This window comes from Dreissena polymorpha, chromosome 10 (assembly GCF_020536995.1).
Source record: "Dreissena polymorpha isolate Duluth1 chromosome 10, UMN_Dpol_1.0, whole genome shotgun sequence".
NCBI classification, from domain to species: Eukaryota; Metazoa; Mollusca; class Bivalvia; order Myida; family Dreissenidae; genus Dreissena; species Dreissena polymorpha.
Window position 1 is genome coordinate 11588966 of NC_068364.1, and position 20360 is coordinate 11609325.

Here is a 20360-nt window from a genome sequence, read left to right on the forward strand (position 1 = left end):
ATATCTACCCATTTACCTGGTTATCGCACAGTAATCTTTTAAATTAATGTTTTGCGCCATTTGCAGGTTTCTGATTGGTCGAGAGAAAGACCCGAGCAAGAGTGAGGTTGCTCGGCTCATCCAGCAGTCGTTGGAGCTCGATCGACGCAGGGAGGAGCTGAAACGTCAGGAGCATGAACGGCTACAGGCCCTGCATGATGGTTTCATGGTAGTGAGTTACTGCTGGCATTGTAGCTAAGTATTAACCCTTTCCCTTGCAGAAGAAAAGTGAAAATGGCTATGTGCCAACAGCATAAAACAAGAACAGCCTGCGAGAAACTCACTGTCTCTTCATGTTTTATGATGGTTGCTGCTCATGAGTATCTAAGGTTTGGAATAGAAGCCTTTAAAAATTGAATTTTGTAAGAAACGTCTTTAATTAAATAAAACTTTCTAAGGGACTACAAAAGCTTGAAAATACGTATCCAAGGGGTAAAGGGTTAAACAAACAAAAGATGATTTAAAGGAAACAGTGATATGACTGAAGTACATAAAAAGTGTTAAAACCCATAATAAAGATAAGAAGTGAATTTAACAGACAATCTGACATTTGTTTTGAGAATTTTTATTTGTAGCCTTTACCAAGCTGTTACTTAGATTTGCAGTTTTGCAGTATTTATTTTCTCTTTTATTTAATGTTGGTAATTGTTTCAGCCTCGAGACGAGGTTTTGGAGCATGAGCACCTTCAGAAGCTGCACTCCACTGGAAGTGTATCAAGCAAGGAGGATAACAATGTGGTATGTAGCCTGTCACTTTTCTCACTGACCTCAAATGTGGCTGAAAGCGTTAAATGAAACTAGTTCTGTGTAATTAAGTGTAAAAAAATAGTTGTGTAAAATTGGTTGTGTTTTTAAAACTGACATTCTTGTTGATTTCCACAGAATACTTATGTAGAATGTTGCCCCTAAATGTTAAAAAAATGTGTTGCTGATGTCAGATGAAAGTCAACAAAGTTGAGATTGTTTTGTGTGTATCAGCAGGACCTGGATGCCTCCAGCCAAGAAGAAGAAGAAATGGAGGAGGCAGAGGAGGAAGAAGGCAAGCAGGAGGAGGAGGAAATGGAGCACACGGAGGAAATCTCTGAAGAGCTGCAGGCAGGGGAGGCAACTCCATTATCAATGCCGTCTGGTGAGTGATTAAAAAATAGTGACTTGAGGCAGATTTCTGTAAGAGATGAAAGCTTTAAACAGGGAAAAAATATTTTTTTAAAGTTGTTAATAAAAAAAGAAAAAAAGAAGAAACTAATGAAAATCAAGACAATTTATTAGCCATAAATCAAAGCAACTGGTCTCCAGAGTTACAGATATTGAGAAACCAGCACTCTTACAACAAGCCAGTCCGCAGGCTCATCATTGACTAAACTTTCTGCTTTAATGGAATTTTCTTTTAAAGGAGGTCTCATCTGAATGAAAATCAAGCTAAGGCGTAGTTGGAAAGTGTCACCCCTGATTAGCCTGTGTTGACTGCACAGGCTCATCTGGGGACGACACTTAACGCAAATGTATTAAGTCCTTTTTTTTTCAGAGTGTGGCACATTTATAAAGAAACCAGAATCTTATTTCATACATTGAAGTGAATTGTTCTATGCTAGGAGTTGACAGTGAGCCGTCACCGGACAGTTCCCCAGAGGAGGCTACTGGCAAAGCTGTGGTGGATGTGTTTGACCTGCAGGACAGCTCGCCTGACAGCGGCCCAGAAATGGAGCCCCAGGCACTCTTTGTGAAGCTGAAAGAGGTAACGCTATCTCAAAGTATATGGGATTCTGTATTGTCAGCCGCAATAGCAACAAAAAAATGAAATTGATGTGGTGATCAAAAATGTAGTCTAACGATTTTGTCCTTAATTTTGATAAAGGTGCCAAAGCATCGAAAGAAGGAGTGTAATCTGAGGATTATTTGTTATTGTCCCCTACCGGTTTCACCGAAGTCATAAAATATATTTCAATGAATTTATGTAAAGTTTATTTCTCACTATACGATTTATATGCAAAACAATTATCTATTCCGCGAACGGGGACTTAAAGGAACTCTGTACTGGAGGCAGAGCTGACCAAACTGAAGGGCCATCTGCTATTGTTCTATTGTTCTCGTACACCGGTCCAGTTAAGGAACTCTGTACTGGAGGCAGAGCTGACCAAACTGAAGGGCCGTCTGCTATTGTTATATTGTTCTCGTACACAGGCCCAGTTAAGAAACTCTGTACTGGAGGCAGAGCTGACCAAACTGAAGGGCCGTCTGTTGCTGCTGGAGAACACGGAGTCACAACGGCGGCAGGAGGAGCGGCGCAGCGACGACATGGCCGCCAGACTGCGCGAAGTGGAGAAGGCACTGAACAGTGCCAGAAAAGAGATTAATCACTATCAGGTACTGGGGAGTCATTTGGGATGAGTTATTGGAAAATCTGGGCTAAATGCATGTGCATAAAGTGTTGTCCCTTATAAGCTGATGAAGTCTGCATGGGCTAATCAGGTAAGGCACTTTTTTCCTAGACTGGATTTTCATAAAGAAGAGACATCCTTTAAATGAAAAATTATATAAAAGCAGAAAGGGTGTGTGGACTGCACATGCTTATCTGGGATGATAATTTGTGCACATGAATTAAGCCCTTTTTTCTCAGAGTGTTGCTTTTTTAATTTTGCTCTTTTGTATTAATTTTGTTGATTTCTGAAATCTGGCATATCCACTGGATCTTAAATTTGTGGATTTTGAATAATGTATGAGGTTGAATTATGCGTGGGAGGTTTAATTGTTGATGGTTGAGCAAACCCTTGAAAATCCTTTTAAGGACCTGATGGAGGGGTCCCAAGGCCAGTATATAGCCCTGGAGAAGAAGATGCAAGGGGACCTCACTGCACTGGAGAAGAAATACCACAAGGCCAAGAAACTCATCAAAGAGTACCAGCAAAGGTATACATCTCTTTAAAATTGTTATTTTTGTATGGGGAATAGCAATTCAATTTACAGATTAAAAGAATAATATTTTTTTTAAAGAAAATAACTGATTTTTTTTTTTTCAACGAAAAAATAGACATATGAGAATAAATACAAACAAGGAAATAAACGTTTCAAAGATTACCAGCAAAGGTACACAATTCTGAAAAACAATTTATTTTATTAATGAGAATATCAGTTGAAGTTTTTGAATATGTGATAAGCCTTATCTATAACAACATTTTACACACATGCATTAAAGCTCATTTTGCCATAGCATGGCTAATATGCAAAGGTCAAGTAACTTATTGATGACTACCAGCCAAGCTCCCTTACTCTGCACAAGTAATTGCCTTTTTGTATAAAAATACTGACGTTTCTGTCTCTGATGTTTACGTTTCAAAATACAGATATTGCAAAAAGAAGAGGATTGAACATTTTATTAATGTATAAAAGCAGGGTTTTTGAAAAACTAGGCTTTATGAATGAGTGTAAAGTGTCATACCAGATCATCCTGTGCTATCTAACGAGGGACAACACTTTCTGTCTACTGTGGATTTTTGTTGAAAAGAGACTCCTTTAAACAAAATATTTCATTAAATCGGAAAGTGTCATCCCTGCATACAGGCTGATCTGGGATGACACTTTACACACATGCATTAAGCCCAATTGTTCCAGAGCAAGGCGCCATTGTTTGTTTATTTGATGTTCTCAGGGAGAAGGATTTCCTGGCCGAGCGGGAGGCTCTCATACAGCAGCAGAATGAGAAGAACCAGCAGTATGACGCCCTGGTCAAGTCATTGAAAGATCGGGTATGTGCCTTTCTGCCATTATAAGACCATTATTCACTGAATAAAGACCCCCTTTGTCCTTACAGTTAACCTTTCCCACTCAAAAGGGAAGTGGCTATATGAAACCAGCATAAAACCAGTACTGCCAACGATTAAGAAGTTTTAAGACTGGCAGTCTTTTCAGGTTTTATGCTTGTTGATGTTCATCAGCCTCTTAGGGTTTTTACATAAAGCCTTTAATATATAAAGAAAGGTCTTAAATTTAAAAAGATTTTCTAAAAGACTACAAATGGTTAAAAAATGCATGTCTGAGCTATAAAGGGTCAACTATAGTGTGTGAGGAGGGATGGGCGGAGCATGTGTAAACATGGCAAATTAGACTAATAATGTCATTCTTTGTATATTAACCACTAGTAGAACAATGTATTTATTTGACTTTGAAAATCCTTTCGCTCATATTTCAAGGAAAGATTGACATGTATTTGCAGTGCAAACTGAAGCAAGAAATAGGAATTAAAGATTGTGAATTATTTTACGTTGGACTGTAATCCATAAGAAGATTGAGGGTTCACAAAGTATATTCATGTTGCCTCCTAAAAAGTGTACTTTTAAATTTTAATAATTGAGGCCTCATCATATATTGATCATTGTCTCATGTCTCCTGCAGATATTCCAGCTGGAGAGTGAGTTACGGGAGGCGCAGCAGGCGGCTGGTTTGCCAGTGCTCCTGCCACACAGACAGGAAGTGACGGTTGTCACGGAGACCAGCCCACCTGTGAGGTCCCTACCCCCACCTGTCAGAGGTAACCTACATCACTTGATTGGTGTTGTTGAAAACTGGGCTTGATTCATGTGCTAATAAGGGATGACACTTTTCATCTTAACTGGATTTTTGTATAGAAGAGACTTCCATAAAAGTGGAATGTGTCGTACCTGGTTAGCCTGTGTGTCCTGCACAGGCTAATCTGAGGAGACACCTACACACATGCATTAATCTGGGGGGGACACCTACACACATGCATTAATCTGGGGGGGGGGGCACCTACACACATGCATTAATCTGGGGGGGCACCTACACACATGCATTAATCTGGGGGGGGACACCTACACACATGCATTAATCTGGGGAGACACCTACACACATGCATTAATCTGGGGGGGGCACCTACACACATGCATTAATCTGGGGGGGCACCTACACACATGCATTAATCTGGGGGGGGGGCACCTACACACATGCATTAATCTGGGGGGGACACCTACACACATGCATTAATCTAGGGGGGGGGACACCTACACACATGCATTAATCTGGGGGGGGACACCTACAAACATGCATTAATCTGGGGGGGGGACACCTACACACATGCATTAATCTGGGGGGGGACACCTACACACATGCATTAATCTGGGGGGGGGACACCTACACACATGCATTAATCTGGGGGGGGGGGACACCTACACACATGCATTAATCTGGGGAGGGGGGCACCTACACACATGCATTAATCTGGGGGGGGACACCTACACACATGCATTAATCTGGGGGGGGGGCACCTACACACATGCATTAATCTGGGGGGGGGGACACCTACACACATGCATTAATCTGGGGGGGGGACACCTATACACATGCATTAATCTGGGGAGGGGGGCACCTACACACATGCATTAATCTGGGGGGGGACACCTACACACATGCATTAATCTGGGGGGGGGCACCTACACACATGCATTAATCTGGGGGGGGGACACCTACACACATGCATTAATCTGGGGGGGGGGGACACCTATACACATGCATTAATCTGGGGGGGGCACCTACACACATGCATTAATCTGGGGGGGGCACCTACACACATGCATTAATCTGGGGGGGGGACACCTACACACATGCATTAATCTGGGGGGGGGACACCTACACACATGCATTAATCTGGGGGGACACCTACACACATGCATTAATCTGGGGGGGGGGGGGCACCTACACACATGCATTAATCTGGGGGGGGGGGGCACCTACACACATGCATTAATCTGGGGGGGGGGACACCTACACACATGCATTAAACCCAGTTTTCTAAGAACATGGCCCACTTATCCCATGTCACAATTTACTCTTGCTTTGCAATTTCTTTTTCTGCCTCATGTTCTTCATTTTGCTTTATCAATAGATTGTCCCATCTTTGCCCAGACAATATGAAATATGATGTCTGTTCTCCCATTACTTGTAATTCTTTACAATGGTCCAAGTCTATATTTGTTGTCTTTAATTTGCATGTTCTTCTTTTCCTACTTATTCCTTTTAACAGTTGATCTATGTATTCATCATTCCCTGCCTCGTTTACTCCTTCCTTTTACGGTTCAACTCATATTATGACTTCATTTAATCTATATATCATGATCTATATATTATCATGATATATATATAAATATTATTTTTTTTTACGTTTCCCAATTAGAAGTGCACATCAACTAAAGAGGAATATTATGGATCTTTAAACTAAAACAATTCCAGTCATGCTTTAAATGTAGCATTATAATATTAATGTGAATAAGCATTATTTAACATTGACATGTTACATCATTCTCATTGCGTGTACGAAGTAATCATTGTACATAACATAACGAAGTGATCATTATACATGACATTACAAAGTGATCATTTTACATGACATTTGAGCCACACTCATGTTACATCATTCTCATTGCGTGTACAAAGTGATCATTTGAGCCACTCTCATGTTACATCATTCTCATTGCGTGGACCAAATGATCATTTGAGCCACACTCATGGTACATCATTCTCATTGCGTGTACCAAGTGATCATTTGAGCCACACTCATGTTACATCGTTCTCATTGCGAGTACCAAGTGATCATTTGAGCCCCACTCATGTTACATCATTCTCATTGCGTGTACCAAGTGATCATTTGAGCCACACTCATGTTACATCATTCTCATTGCGCGTACCAAGTGATCATTTGAGCCACACTCATGTTACATCATTCTCATTGCGTGTACCAAGTGATCATTTGAGCCACACTCATGTTACATCATTCTCATTGCGTGTACCAAGTGATCATTTGAGCCACACTCATGTTACATCATTCTCATTGCGTGTACCAAGTGATCATTTGAGCCACACTCATGTTACATCATTCTCATTGCATGTACCAAGTGATCATTTGAGCCACACTCATGTTACATCATTCTCATTGCGTGTACCAAGTGATCATTTGAGCCACACTCATGTTACATCATTCTCATTGCGTGTACCAAGTGATCATTTGAGCCACACTCATGTTACATCATTCTCATTGCTTGTACCAAGTGATCATTTGAGCCACACTCATGTTACATCATTCTCATTGCGTGTACCAAGTGATCACTTTAGCCACACTCATGTTACATCATTCTCATTGCGTGTACGAAGTGATCATTTGAGCCACACTCATGTTACATCATTCTCATTGCGTGTACCAAGTGATCACTTGAGCCACACTCATGTTACATCATTCTCATTGAGTGTACGAAGTGATCATTTGAGCCACACTCATGTTACATCATTCTCATTGCGTGTACCAAGTGATCATTTGAGCCACACTCATGTTACATCATTCTCATTGCGTGTACGAAGTGATCATTTGAGCCACACACATGTTACATCATTCTCATTGCTTGTACAAAGTGATCATTTGAGCCACACTCATGTTACATCATTCTCATTGCGTGTACCAAGTGATCATTTGAGCCACACTCTGGGAAATCTGGACACTATACATCTGCATAAAATTCCCTATAGCCTGTGCAGTCCGCACAGTCTCAGGGGCAACACTTTTTGCTTTAATGGAATTTTTATTGTAGTTCAATGGTGGTCTCTTTTTAACTAATACGCAGTTCAGGCAGAAAGTGTTATCCCTGATTAGCCTGTGCAAACTGCTAATCTGGGATGACACTTAACACACTGGCCTTTGGCTCGTAATCTGGGATGACACTTGACACACTGGCTTTGGGCTCGTAATCTAAGATGACACTTAACACACTGGCCCTGGGCTCGTAAATCTGGGATGACACTTAACACACTGGCCTTTGGCTCGTAATCTGGGACAACACTTAACACACTGGCCTTGGGCTCGTAATCTGGGACGACACTTAACACACTGGCCTTGGGCTCGTAATCTGGGACAACACTTAACACACTGGCCTTGGGCTTGTAATCTGGGACGACACTTAACACACTGGCCTTTGGCTCGTAATCTGGGACGACACTTAACACACTGGCCTTGGGCTCGTAATCTGGGACGACACTTAACACACTGGTCTTGGGCTCGTAATCTGGGACGACACTTAACACACTGGCCTTGGGTTCGTAATCTGGGGCGACACATTACACACTGGCCTTGGGCTCGTAATCTGGGACGACACTTAACACACTTGCCTTGGGCTCGTAATCTGGGACGACACTTAACACACTGGCCTTGGGCTCGTAATCTGGGACGACACTTAACACACTTGCTTTGGGCTCGTAATCTGGGACGACACTTAACACACTGGCCTTGGGCTCGTAATCTGGGACAACACTTAACACACTGGCCTTTGGCTCATAATCTGGGACGACACTTAACACACTGGCCTTGGGCTCGTAATCTGGGACAACACTTAACACACTGGTCTTGGGCTCATAATCTGGGACAACACTTAACACACTGGCCTTGGGCTCATAATCTGGGACGACACTTAACACACTTGCCTTGGGCTTTAATCTGGGACGACACTTAACACACTGGCCTTGGGCTTTAATCTGGGACGACACTTAACACACTGGCCTTGGGCTCGTAATCTGGGACGACACTAAACACACTGGCCTTGGGCTCGGTTTTCTCAGAGCCATGTTCATTTTCACATTTTCATATGTGTCTTGTTCTGAGAAAATTGGGCTTAATGCATGTGCGTAGTGTCATCCCAGATTAGCCTGTGCATTCCGCACAGGCTGATCAGGGACGACACTTTCCGCCTAAACTTGATTTTCGGCAAGGAGGGACTTCCTTGAAACTAAAAATACCATAAAAGCGGAAAGTGTCATCCCTGATTAGCCTGTGCGGACTGCACAGGCTGATCTGGAAGGACACTTTACGCACATGCATTATGACCAGCTTTCACAAAACAAGACACAATTTTTGAAACTTGTAGACTCAGGCATGCGGCCAGTTCAAGACAAGGACTCTATATCCTCAGAGAGTGAGATGTCGTCCCTGTCAGAACCACCCACACCAGGTATGTTCCTGTCATGCTTCATGAATCATCTAATGGCCATAGAGGTCACATAATCTGATATTTGGATATCTCATTTCCATGTCTATAACACATTGACATAAAAACGATTTAACCACTAGTTTAGTTTTTACCTATTATTATGTCCCCCTCTGAAGAAGAGGGGGTATATTGCTTTGCACATGTCGGTCTGTCGGTCCGTCCACCAGGTGGTTTCCGGATGATAACTGAAGAACGCTTGGGCCTAGGATCATGAAACTTCATAGGTACATTGATCATGACTCGCAGATGACCCCTATTGATTATGAGGTCACTAGGTCAAAGGTCAAGGTCACGGTGACCCGAAATAGTAAAATGGTTTCCGGATGATAACTCAAGAACCCTTATGCCTAGGATCATGAAACTTGATAGGTAGATTGATCATGACTCGCAGATGACCCCTATTGATTTTCAGGTCACAAGGTCAAAGGTCAAGGTCACGATGACCCGAAATAGTAAAATGATTTCCGGATGATAACTCAAGAACGCTTAGGCCTAGGATCATGAAACTTGATAGGTAGATTGATCATGACTTGCAGATGACCCCTATTGATTTTCAGGTCACTAGGTCAAAGGTCAAGGTCACGATGACCCGAAATAGTAAAATGGTTTCTGGATGATAACTCAAGAACGCTAATGCCTAGGATCATGAAACTTCATAGGTACATTGATCATGACTTGCAGATGACCCCTATTGATTTTCAGGTCACTAGGTCAAAGGTAAAGGTCAAGGTGACCCGAAATTGTAAAATGGTTTCCAGATGATAACTCAAGAACGCTTATGGCTAGGATCATGAAACTTCATAGGTACATTGATCATGACTGGCAGATGACCCCTATTGATTTTCAGGTCACTATGTCAAAGTCACGGTGACCCGAAATTGTCAAATGGTTTCCGGATGATAACTGAAGAACGCTTATGCCTATGATCATGAAACTTCATAGGTACATTGATCATGACTCGCAGATGACCCCTATTGATTATGAGGTCACTAGGTCAAAGGTCAAGGTCACGGTGACCCGAAATAGTAAAATGGTTTCCGGATGATAACTCAAGAACCCTTATGCCTAGGATCATGAAACTTGATAGGTAGATTGATCATGACTCGCAGATGACCCCTATTGATTTTCAGGTCACAAGGTCAAAGGTCAAGGTCACGGTGACCCGAAATAGTAAAATGATTTCCGGATGATAACTCAAGAACGCTTAGGCCTAGGATCATAAAACTTGATAGGTAGATTGATCATGACTTGCAGATGACCCCTATTGATTTTCAGGTCACTAGGTCAAAGGTCAAGGTCACGATGACCCGAAATAGTAAAATGGTTTCCGGATGATAACTCAAGAACGCTAATGCCTAGGATCATGAAACTTCATAGGTACATTGATCATGACTTGCAGATGACCCCTATTGATTTTCAGGTCACTAGGTCAAAGGTTAAGGTCAAGGTGACCCGAAATTGTAAAATAGTTTCCAGATGATAACTCAAGAACGCTTATGGCTAGGATCATGAAACTTCATAGGTACATTGATCATGACTGGCAGATGACCCCTATTGATTTTCAGGTCACTATGTCAAAGTCACGGTGACCCGAAATAGTCAAATGGTTTCCGGATGATAACTGAAGAACGCTTATGCCTATGATCATGAAACTTCATAGGTACATTGATCATGACTGGCAGATAACCCCTATTGATTTTCAGGTCACTAGGTGTTAGGCCAAGGTCACAGTGACCCGAAATAGTAAAATGGTTTCCTGATGATAACTTAAGAACGCTTATGGCTAGGATCATGAAACTTCATAGGTACATTGATCATGACTCGAAGATGACCCCTATTGATTTTCAGGTCACAAGGTCAAAGGTCAAGGTCACTGTGACAAAAAACATATTCACACAATGGCTGTCACTAGAACTGAGAGCCCGTATGGGGGGCATGCATGTTTTACAAACAGCCCTTGTTTAAGTTAAATCGCATCATAGGCTAAGGTTTTGAGACACTAGCGAGTCTGTTTCCTGTACAGAACCAGTACTGAGTGTCTCAAGAATGCCCCTGAACTCCTGATCTCTAGGTAGACATCATATCCACTGCTTACTAGATTTTTAAATTATTTCATGGGAGAGTATTTAGATACACCAAGAGTGGTCATTTTTGTATGTTTGTATTTATATTAACTTCTTTTACTGCAAACATCTCAGAAAATCGTACAAGCCTTAATCAGGCAATCAGAGAGGTCACTTTCAGCTTTTATGGAATTTTATGTTTAAAGAAATTGTTTTGTAAACGAAAATCCAGTTGAGGCAGAAAGTGCGTATTGACAGGCTAATCATGGACATTTACTCACATGCCTTGAGCCCCATTTTTCAAGAGAGCGCCTTATATCCATGTTGTCTTTTAGCTGCCACATTTAAATCAGTTGAAGTTAAGCAGAGGTTTACACAATATATGAGCCTTGCTCTTGCAAAACGGGGCTCTATGCTAGTGCATGAAGAGTCATACAAGAGTAGCCTGTGCAGGTTGCACAGGCTTATCCAAAGCGACACTTTCTGGTTTTATGGAATTTTTCGTCTTGTAAAGACAAATCCAGTCTGAGTGTATAGTTTCATCCTTGAAAATCCTTTGCAGACTGCACAGGTTAATCTGGGAAGACACTTTTTGCAATTGCATTAAGCCTTGTGTTCGCATAGCGTTACTCATATCCCTGTTGTGTTTTCAGCTGTGGAAGACACTGTGACTGTAGACCCTGCCTCCATGTTTAATTCGATGCCACCCACCAAGCTGCTGGACACGTCTGTCAGTAAGGCCAAGGCACAGCTAGCTGCCAACTCTCCCAGACGACCTCCCACCAAACAGAGGTCAAAGGTAATCAGTCAGACTTGACCTCCCACCAAACAGAGGTCAAAGGTAATGAGTAAGACTTGACCTCCCACCAAACAGAGGTCAAAGGTAATGAGTCAGACTTGACCTCCCACCAAACAGAGGTCAAAGGTAATGAGTCAGACTTAACCTCCCACCAAATAAAGGTCAAAAGTAATGAGTCAGACGTGACCTTTCACCAAACAGAGGTCAAAGGTTATGAGTAACACTTGACCTCCCACCAAACAGAGGTCTAAGGTAATGAGGGAGACTGCAATGTATTAAATATTATTAATCAGTTAAAGTCTATATATTTAAGCTGTGTTGCTTTATCGAGACTCTCTCTAAGTCTGTTTCTTGGATGAGATTCAGTTCTTGGTGTCTGGGTATGTTAAGAAAAGTCAGTGCCTGATTATGGGAACCTCGTTCTGGAAAAACTGGTCTTAATGCATGTGCCTACAGTGTCGTCCTAGATTAGCCTGTGCAGTTTGCAAAGGCTAATCATGGATGACACTTTCTGCCTATCTAGTTTTACTAGATTTTTGCTCAAAAGAGACTTCCTATAAACAAAATAAAATTCCAATAAAATGGCAAGTGTGAACACAGATTTGCCTGTGCGAACTGCACAGGCTGATCTGGGACAAAAATTAACATGCATTTAGCCCAGTTTTCCCAGAAAGTGGCTCACTGTAAACATCACAGCAACTTGTAATGTCTTGTCTCCCTACCAGTCACAAGACAGTGAAGAGTTGATTGAGGCAGCCATCCAGAGCAAGGCAGAGAGTGGGCTGGAGACGTGGAGCAAACATGACAGGTAGGGGCTGTAACTCTTCTTCATCAAGGGCTCTAACTCTTTGTCCACCAAGGGGGGTAACTGTTGCCAGCCAAGAGGAGTGACTTGCTTATTGAGGGAGGAAACTCTTGAAGTTGACTCATCAAGTAAAGGATTGAAACTCTTGCTCACTGAGCGAAGACAAGTAACTCTCGCTTGTCAAGGGGAATAACACCAAAGCCTGTAACTCTTGAAGCAAAGGCAATTTGTTTAGGGAGTGTCATGGCTGGTAACTTAAGAAACATGGGCTTTTGGTAGGCCTTAGCTTGGAAGAAAACATTCTAAGCAGTTATGACTACCCATAGCTGAATATTTTTTTCTTTGCCAAAACCATTGCTTAAACCCTTTACTTTTATATCTGACATTATGGAATACATAAACTTCAATATTCACTCCATGTAATAGGGGACCAAAAATGCCTCTACCATTCAAATGCATAGACTAGCTTCCCTTTCCCATTTTGTATGTCCATCCCTGTATTATGAAGCAAAGTGTTGGGTGTAAAACTGTCATATCTGGTCTATATTTCCATATGAGATACAGTAGTTCCATGCTCAAACCTATACACAGGAACTGATCGTGTCAGAGAGTTTACTTTAAAGAAGTGTGGTACAAGGGTGTGACTTACACTACTTTGTTTGCTTTTTTGACAACCAGTAAATTAATTTGTATAATTCATCTTCGAAGGAAGATTGTTTTGAGATTTAATATACAACTATTTCTAATAATTTGGAGGTTCTGATTGCTAAAAGACTTGTTCATTGTAATAAAGACATTAATAAATCTTTTACTGTAGTATACAACAGTAAAAGACTTTGTTCTTAATTTTTTACAAACGTATTTTCTAGTGCATTAATCTCATCCTTGTTATTAAATATGATATTTTTTGTGTTGCTTTTTCTTTGCTTATATAGGACTGCTGAATATATTTTGAACTTGAATTCGTAAGTTTTGCTAGTATTGCCTAAACTGTTTTCTTACCTGGATTATTATTGGCTATATTTGCTGTGGTACTAAGGTTTTCTTGACTTATTATCCAATCAGACAACCTTTTACATGATGTAAACCTTTCTATGGCTAACCATGCTTTAGAGATTTAAATGTGGATCTTATGAATAACATTGCACGTTATGCTTTGAAATGATTTTCTGAAAGTAAAAACAAAGTTATCACCAAATTAAAAAAGGCCAAACTTTAACCATGATTTTTTGATGTCACAATCCTTATTTGGACAGTACAATAAAATAAACTGACATAAAGATTTACATATAAAAAAATTAATATAAATACGCTTATTTAATACACTACATGTTTTGACACTATTTATGTTCGAACCAACCTTTATATATCCATAAAAAAAGTGAATAATTTCTTACATATTTTTTTTCTTGCTCTTTTACCAACTCTTTATTATGATAACAATGTTATAAACTGAGCTGCAGGAATATAAACATTCGTACAGAAATATTGCATCTAAAAATGTAAATAGTGGTTTTTATGTGCTTTGATTGTTTTAATCAAGGATTACATTTGATAATGAGAAGGTTATTTCTGTATTCAAGTCAACAAAATTGACACAAATGAAAAGACTATCGTAAAGAATGTACATGTCTTCAGGGACATTAGTTTTAGAGTTATTTGTGAGGCTTGTTTTAAACAAACATAATTGCATGATTTGGATTGATTCAGATTTGATTAAAAGTACAGCTATAAAAAAAATCTACCATTTAAGTAAATTGAGCATTATAAATCTACAGACCAATTTATTGAAAATTGAGTAAAAATGATATGACCAGGAATGTGCGTTCTCATTTGCCAGTCTCGCTGTATTTAACAGTTTGTCCCAATTTTGTGGTTTGCAGTTTATATGTAAGCTTGGGGCTGGATTGTATTTAATACACATGTAAATGAGCCAACCCTCTGGCAAAACGAGACTTAATGCATGTACCGTAAGTACCGTCCATGATTAGCCTGTGCAATCAGCACAGGCTTATCTGCCTTGACTGGATTTATCTGCCTTGACTGGATTTATCTGCCTTGACTGGATTTTTGTTAAGAAGAGACTGCCTTTAAAAGAAAAATGCATTAAAAGCGGAAAGTGTTGTCCCTTATAAGCATGTGCAGACTTGGACGATTCTTTATGAACATGCATTAAACCCCATTGTTGCTGAGAAAGGTTCAAATGTTTGGTGAACCAGCTGAATAATGTCCTCAATGTCAACCAGCTGAATGATGTCCTCAATGTCAACGTGACGTATATGGTTAAGGAAAAAACATTCACTCTACGGATAAGTTTTTTTAAGTACCATTGTAACAACATATATGTTTTAAATGCTGTTTTCCTTCACCATTGTGTTTATAGTATGAAATTGTTTCTATATATTTGTCTTCCTTTGTATTGTAATGTTTTGAAAACTATATGATAAACAATCTCCCCCACATCATGGATGTATATTTAGTTGCAAGCTTTTTGCTGAAAATTTGCTTCACTTTTTTGGATATCCAGTTGTAGAATTCTATTTCTTTTTGCTTAATCATCAAAAGTACAACTTAAAATGTTACCAAATGTTGATAATCTTGAAAAGTTGTGAACTGACCTAACAACATTTCATGTAGACTTGTCGTCATGTCACTTAAGTATAATAAATCATGTAATAAGTTATTAAACAGAGAAATGTTTGAGTCTGAATATGAGCGATAAAATAATTTGAAATGGATTTATAACCTTGAAAATAAGGTAAAGCTTGCGATATCAAACTTTTAGTTTGGTGTCCCAAACACGATAAAAAGCAACTATAGTTGTATGTTTGCTGTGTTGAGTTTCATTGTGCTATTGGGGCTTAGTTTGGCTTGTGTTTTTTAGTTTTTATGTGCTTCCATGCTTTTCAGCGACAACACTGTGAAAAAAAGTGATCCATCCCTTGATATTTCAAAACCTGCCCCATCTGACCATGCACCCACATCTATAAGCTCTGACCAAGATGCTTTTAGTGCTGGTTATGACAATGTCCAGGCTCCTCCCACCTCTAACACAGTCCCCGCCCCTCCCCCACCACCCGTGGAACCGACTGATCCCAATGGTCTGTCTGATGACTGGGACACGCCCAGAGACAGGTAATTGATAGCTGTCAGGAGGAAGTTAATATATGAGCCAAGTTTTGGGAAAACTGGGTTTAAGCCATGTGCGTAACGTGTCGTTCAAGATAAGTATGTGCAGACTGCACAGGCTAATCAGGAATTACAGTTTACTGCTTCTAGGATTTTTTTGTCATTTTTAGGATCTTTACAAAATCCAGTTTTCCCAGAATGAGGCGCGCATGTTAAGAGCATGCCTATATTTTTTTTTAGTTTAATTTTGTTGAAAACAGAATATAAATTCACATTAACATGCGTACTATTGATGAAGTAATTTATAACTGAACTTTCAAGTACAGGTTTATTGTGTTATCTTTTAAAATTGATGGAATACTATTTTCTTGTCAAATACATGGAATTTGAAAGGGTGATCAGCACCCATTATGTTTTCACATGTAAAAAACTGCTTGTTTCTAGCATCTCTTTTTGGCCAAATTTCTATTACCTAGGAATTACCTTCCTTGCGCAATTGCACCACTGCTTATAACTCTGCTTTTCCACGATTCTAAATGCTTAATGTTTATGTTTTTTGGTTGTCAGTTATTGGAATGCTTGTGTTTTTTTTTATATCTTATATCATTACTACATTACAGAGATGTTTTGATGATTGAGTTTGCAAGTGTTTGGGCTAGTTGCTGTTTTGTACTTGTCTTAACCACCATTAGAATAATATGTAGAGAGTTAGGAACATTTTAATTAGCAAAATAGTTTGTATGAAAAACAAGGATTCTGTTTGCTGTTGTTGTTGTTTGCTTATCCTGTTTCCTTGGCCTGCTACTTTGGTGATAACTGTCTAAATCTGTCACTACTTTGTTGTAGGTTAATCTTTCTAGTTGCTGTAATAAGAATCACAAATTTCCTGATCCTAGTTTTCCTGCGGTAACAACATTAATTTTCAAACTTTATGTAAATTTACTCTCTTCTGATTGGTAGGTTAAAAATACCATTCCTCTGATACTATTAACAGGGTATGTGTCATCAGCTGAAAGGTAGATAAAAATATCCCTTCTTCTGATTGGCAGTGAAAACATAAACCTATTGATTGGTAGAAAGCATACCATTTTCTAATAGGTAGATGGAAATTAATCTTTCCTTTCGATTGGCAGATTAAACAGCGGCTCAGAGTCGTCCTCGACGATATCACAGCGCTCATATGATCCCTCACAACCAAACTTTCGCAACAAAAATTCCGAGATTCCCGGGTTGGATTCTGTTTCTACGGATACAAGCGGCACCGTGGAAACAACTGGGTCTGAATCTTCAGCCAAAAAATCTAAAGGTGGGTTTGTCATTGAATTTGCCATGGAAAGGGTTTGTCATTGAGTTTTCGATTGCAGGGGTTTGTCATTGAATTTCCCATCGTAGGGTTTTGCCCTGAGATTTCCATTGTAGGGGTTTGTCATTGAGTTTTCTATTGCAGGAGATTGTCATTGAATTTCCCATTGTAGGGATTTGTATTTGAATTTTCAATTGAAGGATTTTGTCATTGAATTTTCCATGGAAGGGTTTTGTCTTTGAATTTTCCATGGAAGGGGTGTTGTTGAATTTTCTATTGTAGGGTTTTCACTTGGAATGTTTCATTGAAGGGGTTTAATGTTGTAAGGGGTATTATTCAAAATAAAAAGTATGGTTAACCTATGGTTATAATTCAGCCATTTGTGACCAACAGATGTTGGAATAAATTTTTGTGTTGCCACTGTTTTTCGATCTGGTTTCCATAAAGTAAATATTCAATTTTTGTATGTTTTACTCAAATGAAACATAGAAAAAAGAAGCAAATATCAATTCATGTTTATGTAGATATTTCTTAGCTATTACGATATTTCAATATGCATAAATTGTCTTATAAATGAATAGTCACATCAACTAGAAATATATTATACAAAATCTATTATGTAGCTTCACTGAATTTGTATAATACACTATCGATTTCTGTATCAAGTTACAGTATACCCTCTTCACAAAACACGTTTTTGGAAAACGCATAAGAAATTCAGTAAGGTTTTAATGTTTTTATTAATTAAGAGTCCAATTTTCTACTGTTCGGAATGCTTTTTCATACTTACCTACATTATTTCTATTAAATGTTCAATTATGTTGATATTGCTCAGGCATGACATTAAAGAGGCATATCGGTTACATCAGATTTTTATTATTTTTATAAAATGTTTGCTTTACATTTAAGTGTAATTTTTATTAATGCTAAAATACCCATATATTTTTAATAGTCTTAAAAAGTTGTCCCCAGAAACTTTTTTTTCTGGCACAGAAAAATCATTAGTAGTAATAAAATTATAAATGAAACTACATTTATTTGTGGTACCGGTATATGCATGCAAACTATCGATAATATGACTGTAGTGTAGCAAACATCTATTTGAAGTAGGCAAACTATGTAGACCTGAGTTCAAATTCCATAAGAGGCACACAGAAAATTTTTTAGGCTTTTTTATTATATTTTTATTCTATAACTGTTTATGTTTTTTGGGACTTGCCATCGATATGGCCCTTTAATTATGCACAGAAGTTTCATTACAACTTTTAGGACTTAACTGTACACTTTTAAGATTGTCAGGGAATTGTGTCTGCATGGATGTCCTGTGTGATTAGTTAAGTAGACACATGATGGCCATCATGCAATTGTTGAAACTTATTGTAAATGTTGTGTCTGCCTGCATGGTAGTAGAGCTGCATGGTACAAATACTTTAGCCGTGCTCTTGTAAAATGGGGCTTAAGCACGTGCGCAAAGAATCATACAAGATTAGCATGTGCGCAAAGAATTATCAGGCAAGAAGCTATCTGCTTGATGGAGTTGTTTAACTCTTTCAGTGCTGGAGCCGAATTTTGAAGGCCTTTGCAAACAGTTTGGATCCAGATGAGACATCACAGAATGTGGCATCTCATCAGGATCCAAACTGTTTGCTATTCTGATAGTATTCTTTGAAAAAAATCGAAGAAAATGCTAATTTTAGAAATTCTGCAGACAACATTTTAGCAGACGACAAATTTCCCAGCATGCAAAGGGTTAAAAGCAGAATCTTCTTTTCAAAATCCAATCTTGGTGGAAAGTGTCTTCACTAATAGCCTGTGCAGACAGGCTAATCTGGTATGACACTTTACGTACATGCATTAAGCCCCATTTTCCCAGAACGAGGCTTTCTTTTCTTTGAATCCAATTCCTGTACTTTAGACTTTGATATTTGATACCTTGCCTGTGATACTGCATCAAGGAGACTTTGTTCGTTCATTGCTAGATGTCAGTGCAGCCTTGTTGATACTCTTTTATTTTACAATATTAATTCATATCTATAAAAATGTCATTATTTCAAAGCTTTTAAGATGACTTCTTAATATATATGACAATATTTGTCACTGCTGTGACATGTTCTTGTTATATTTAGGATATACATGTAAATATAAAAAAATCATGAAGAAAACTGGAAAAGCTTTGGTTATGGTAATTGTAGGATGTACAGTAGATGGACATTTTGTGCATCGTGTTGACATGAGTGTACATGTCTTATATATGTTTTATGCTTTATTAATCAGAAAGAAAAAGCATTTCAACTTTTTAGAATGTTTGTCTTTACAACAACATGTTAGAGGTCCAAGGATATATAGGAGGACGATTTGAAGGATTCTGGTCATATGCAAAAAGATTATTACTATTTGATTTTATTAATAAGTACATGAATTTTGTAAATGCTTGTTCTTTCCTGTCAATGTTATCATTATTATGCTAACATGTTCTATTACTAACACGCAGTTATTTCATACAGGGCTTTTACCAAAACTGCCTTTCAAATTTGGTAGCAGCGATCGTGACAAAGGAGGTGGCATTACACTTATTTCTGCCAGGGGAATTAACTCTGATGATGTCCCCTCAAGCGAAGGGGGCATAACTCTTATTTCCAAACGCAAACTTGATACAGGACTAGATTTTGATGGTAAGAAGGTTTATTGCACTTTTTCTGTGTACTTTATTGGAAGATTGTCTAAAAGAAACATTTCAACTAACATAACATCTTCCATACTGAAGAGTTATTCCCGTGATTGTTTTGATAATTAAAGAGTTATTGCCCTTGCTTATCTCAAGTTATTGCCCCTAGATTTGTTGTCAAGCAGTTCAGTGGGGAAATCATTATCTAACATACAGTTGTACTAATAGCATTTGCTGCATGCTTTCTACAAGACAAAATAATGGATAGAAATGACAGGAAGATGCTAACAAGGGTATTTGTTTTGTGGCCAGGAGTTTTACTTTTTTTAAACAACTAACAACATACTTTGAACTTTTTTGTATGCCTTTTTTTTAATTCTAAAAAATGTATGAGGGATTTGCAATTTTGTTTACAATTTTTTGGTTCAACATATTTCAAAATAGATTTTACCCAGATTTGTGTATGCTAACAGTTTGAAAAGCATGATTTTAACTATTTAACTTTGCTCCATATTAAAA

The 20360-nt window shown here is 38.9% G+C and overlaps 1 protein-coding gene across 16 annotated transcripts in view; it reads left to right on the forward strand.

The window, feature by feature from the left end:
- The window catches only part of LOC127848793 (neurabin-1-like), a 142118-nt gene that overhangs the window by 116656 nt on the left and 5102 nt on the right, over positions 1–20360 (forward strand). For 7 of the 16 annotated variants that reach the window (XR_008034774.1, XM_052381417.1, XM_052381420.1 and 4 more), the window contains 15 exons: positions 67–211; positions 694–777; positions 1018–1168; positions 1632–1774; positions 2221–2403; positions 2825–2946; positions 3686–3782; positions 4429–4564; positions 8955–9038; positions 11794–11939; positions 12665–12747; positions 13680–13709; positions 15655–15879; positions 17007–17179; positions 19681–19848. Coding sequence is in view for 15 of the 16 variants with exons in the window: in XM_052381417.1 (XP_052237377.1) it covers positions 67–211; positions 694–777; positions 1018–1168; positions 1632–1774; positions 2221–2403; positions 2825–2946; positions 3686–3782; positions 4429–4564; positions 8955–9038; positions 11794–11939; positions 12665–12747; positions 13680–13709; positions 15655–15879; positions 17007–17179; positions 19681–19848 (1970 nt within the window). In the remaining variant the exon portion in view is untranslated. The remainder of the gene's footprint in view (positions 1–66; positions 212–693; positions 778–1017; positions 1169–1631; positions 1775–2220; positions 2404–2824; positions 2947–3685; positions 3783–4428; positions 4565–8954; positions 9039–11793; positions 11940–12664; positions 12748–13679; positions 13710–15654; positions 15880–17006; positions 17180–19680; positions 19849–20360) is intronic. The other 9 variants (XM_052381419.1, XM_052381407.1, XM_052381412.1 and 6 more) reach the window with 7 other exon arrangements.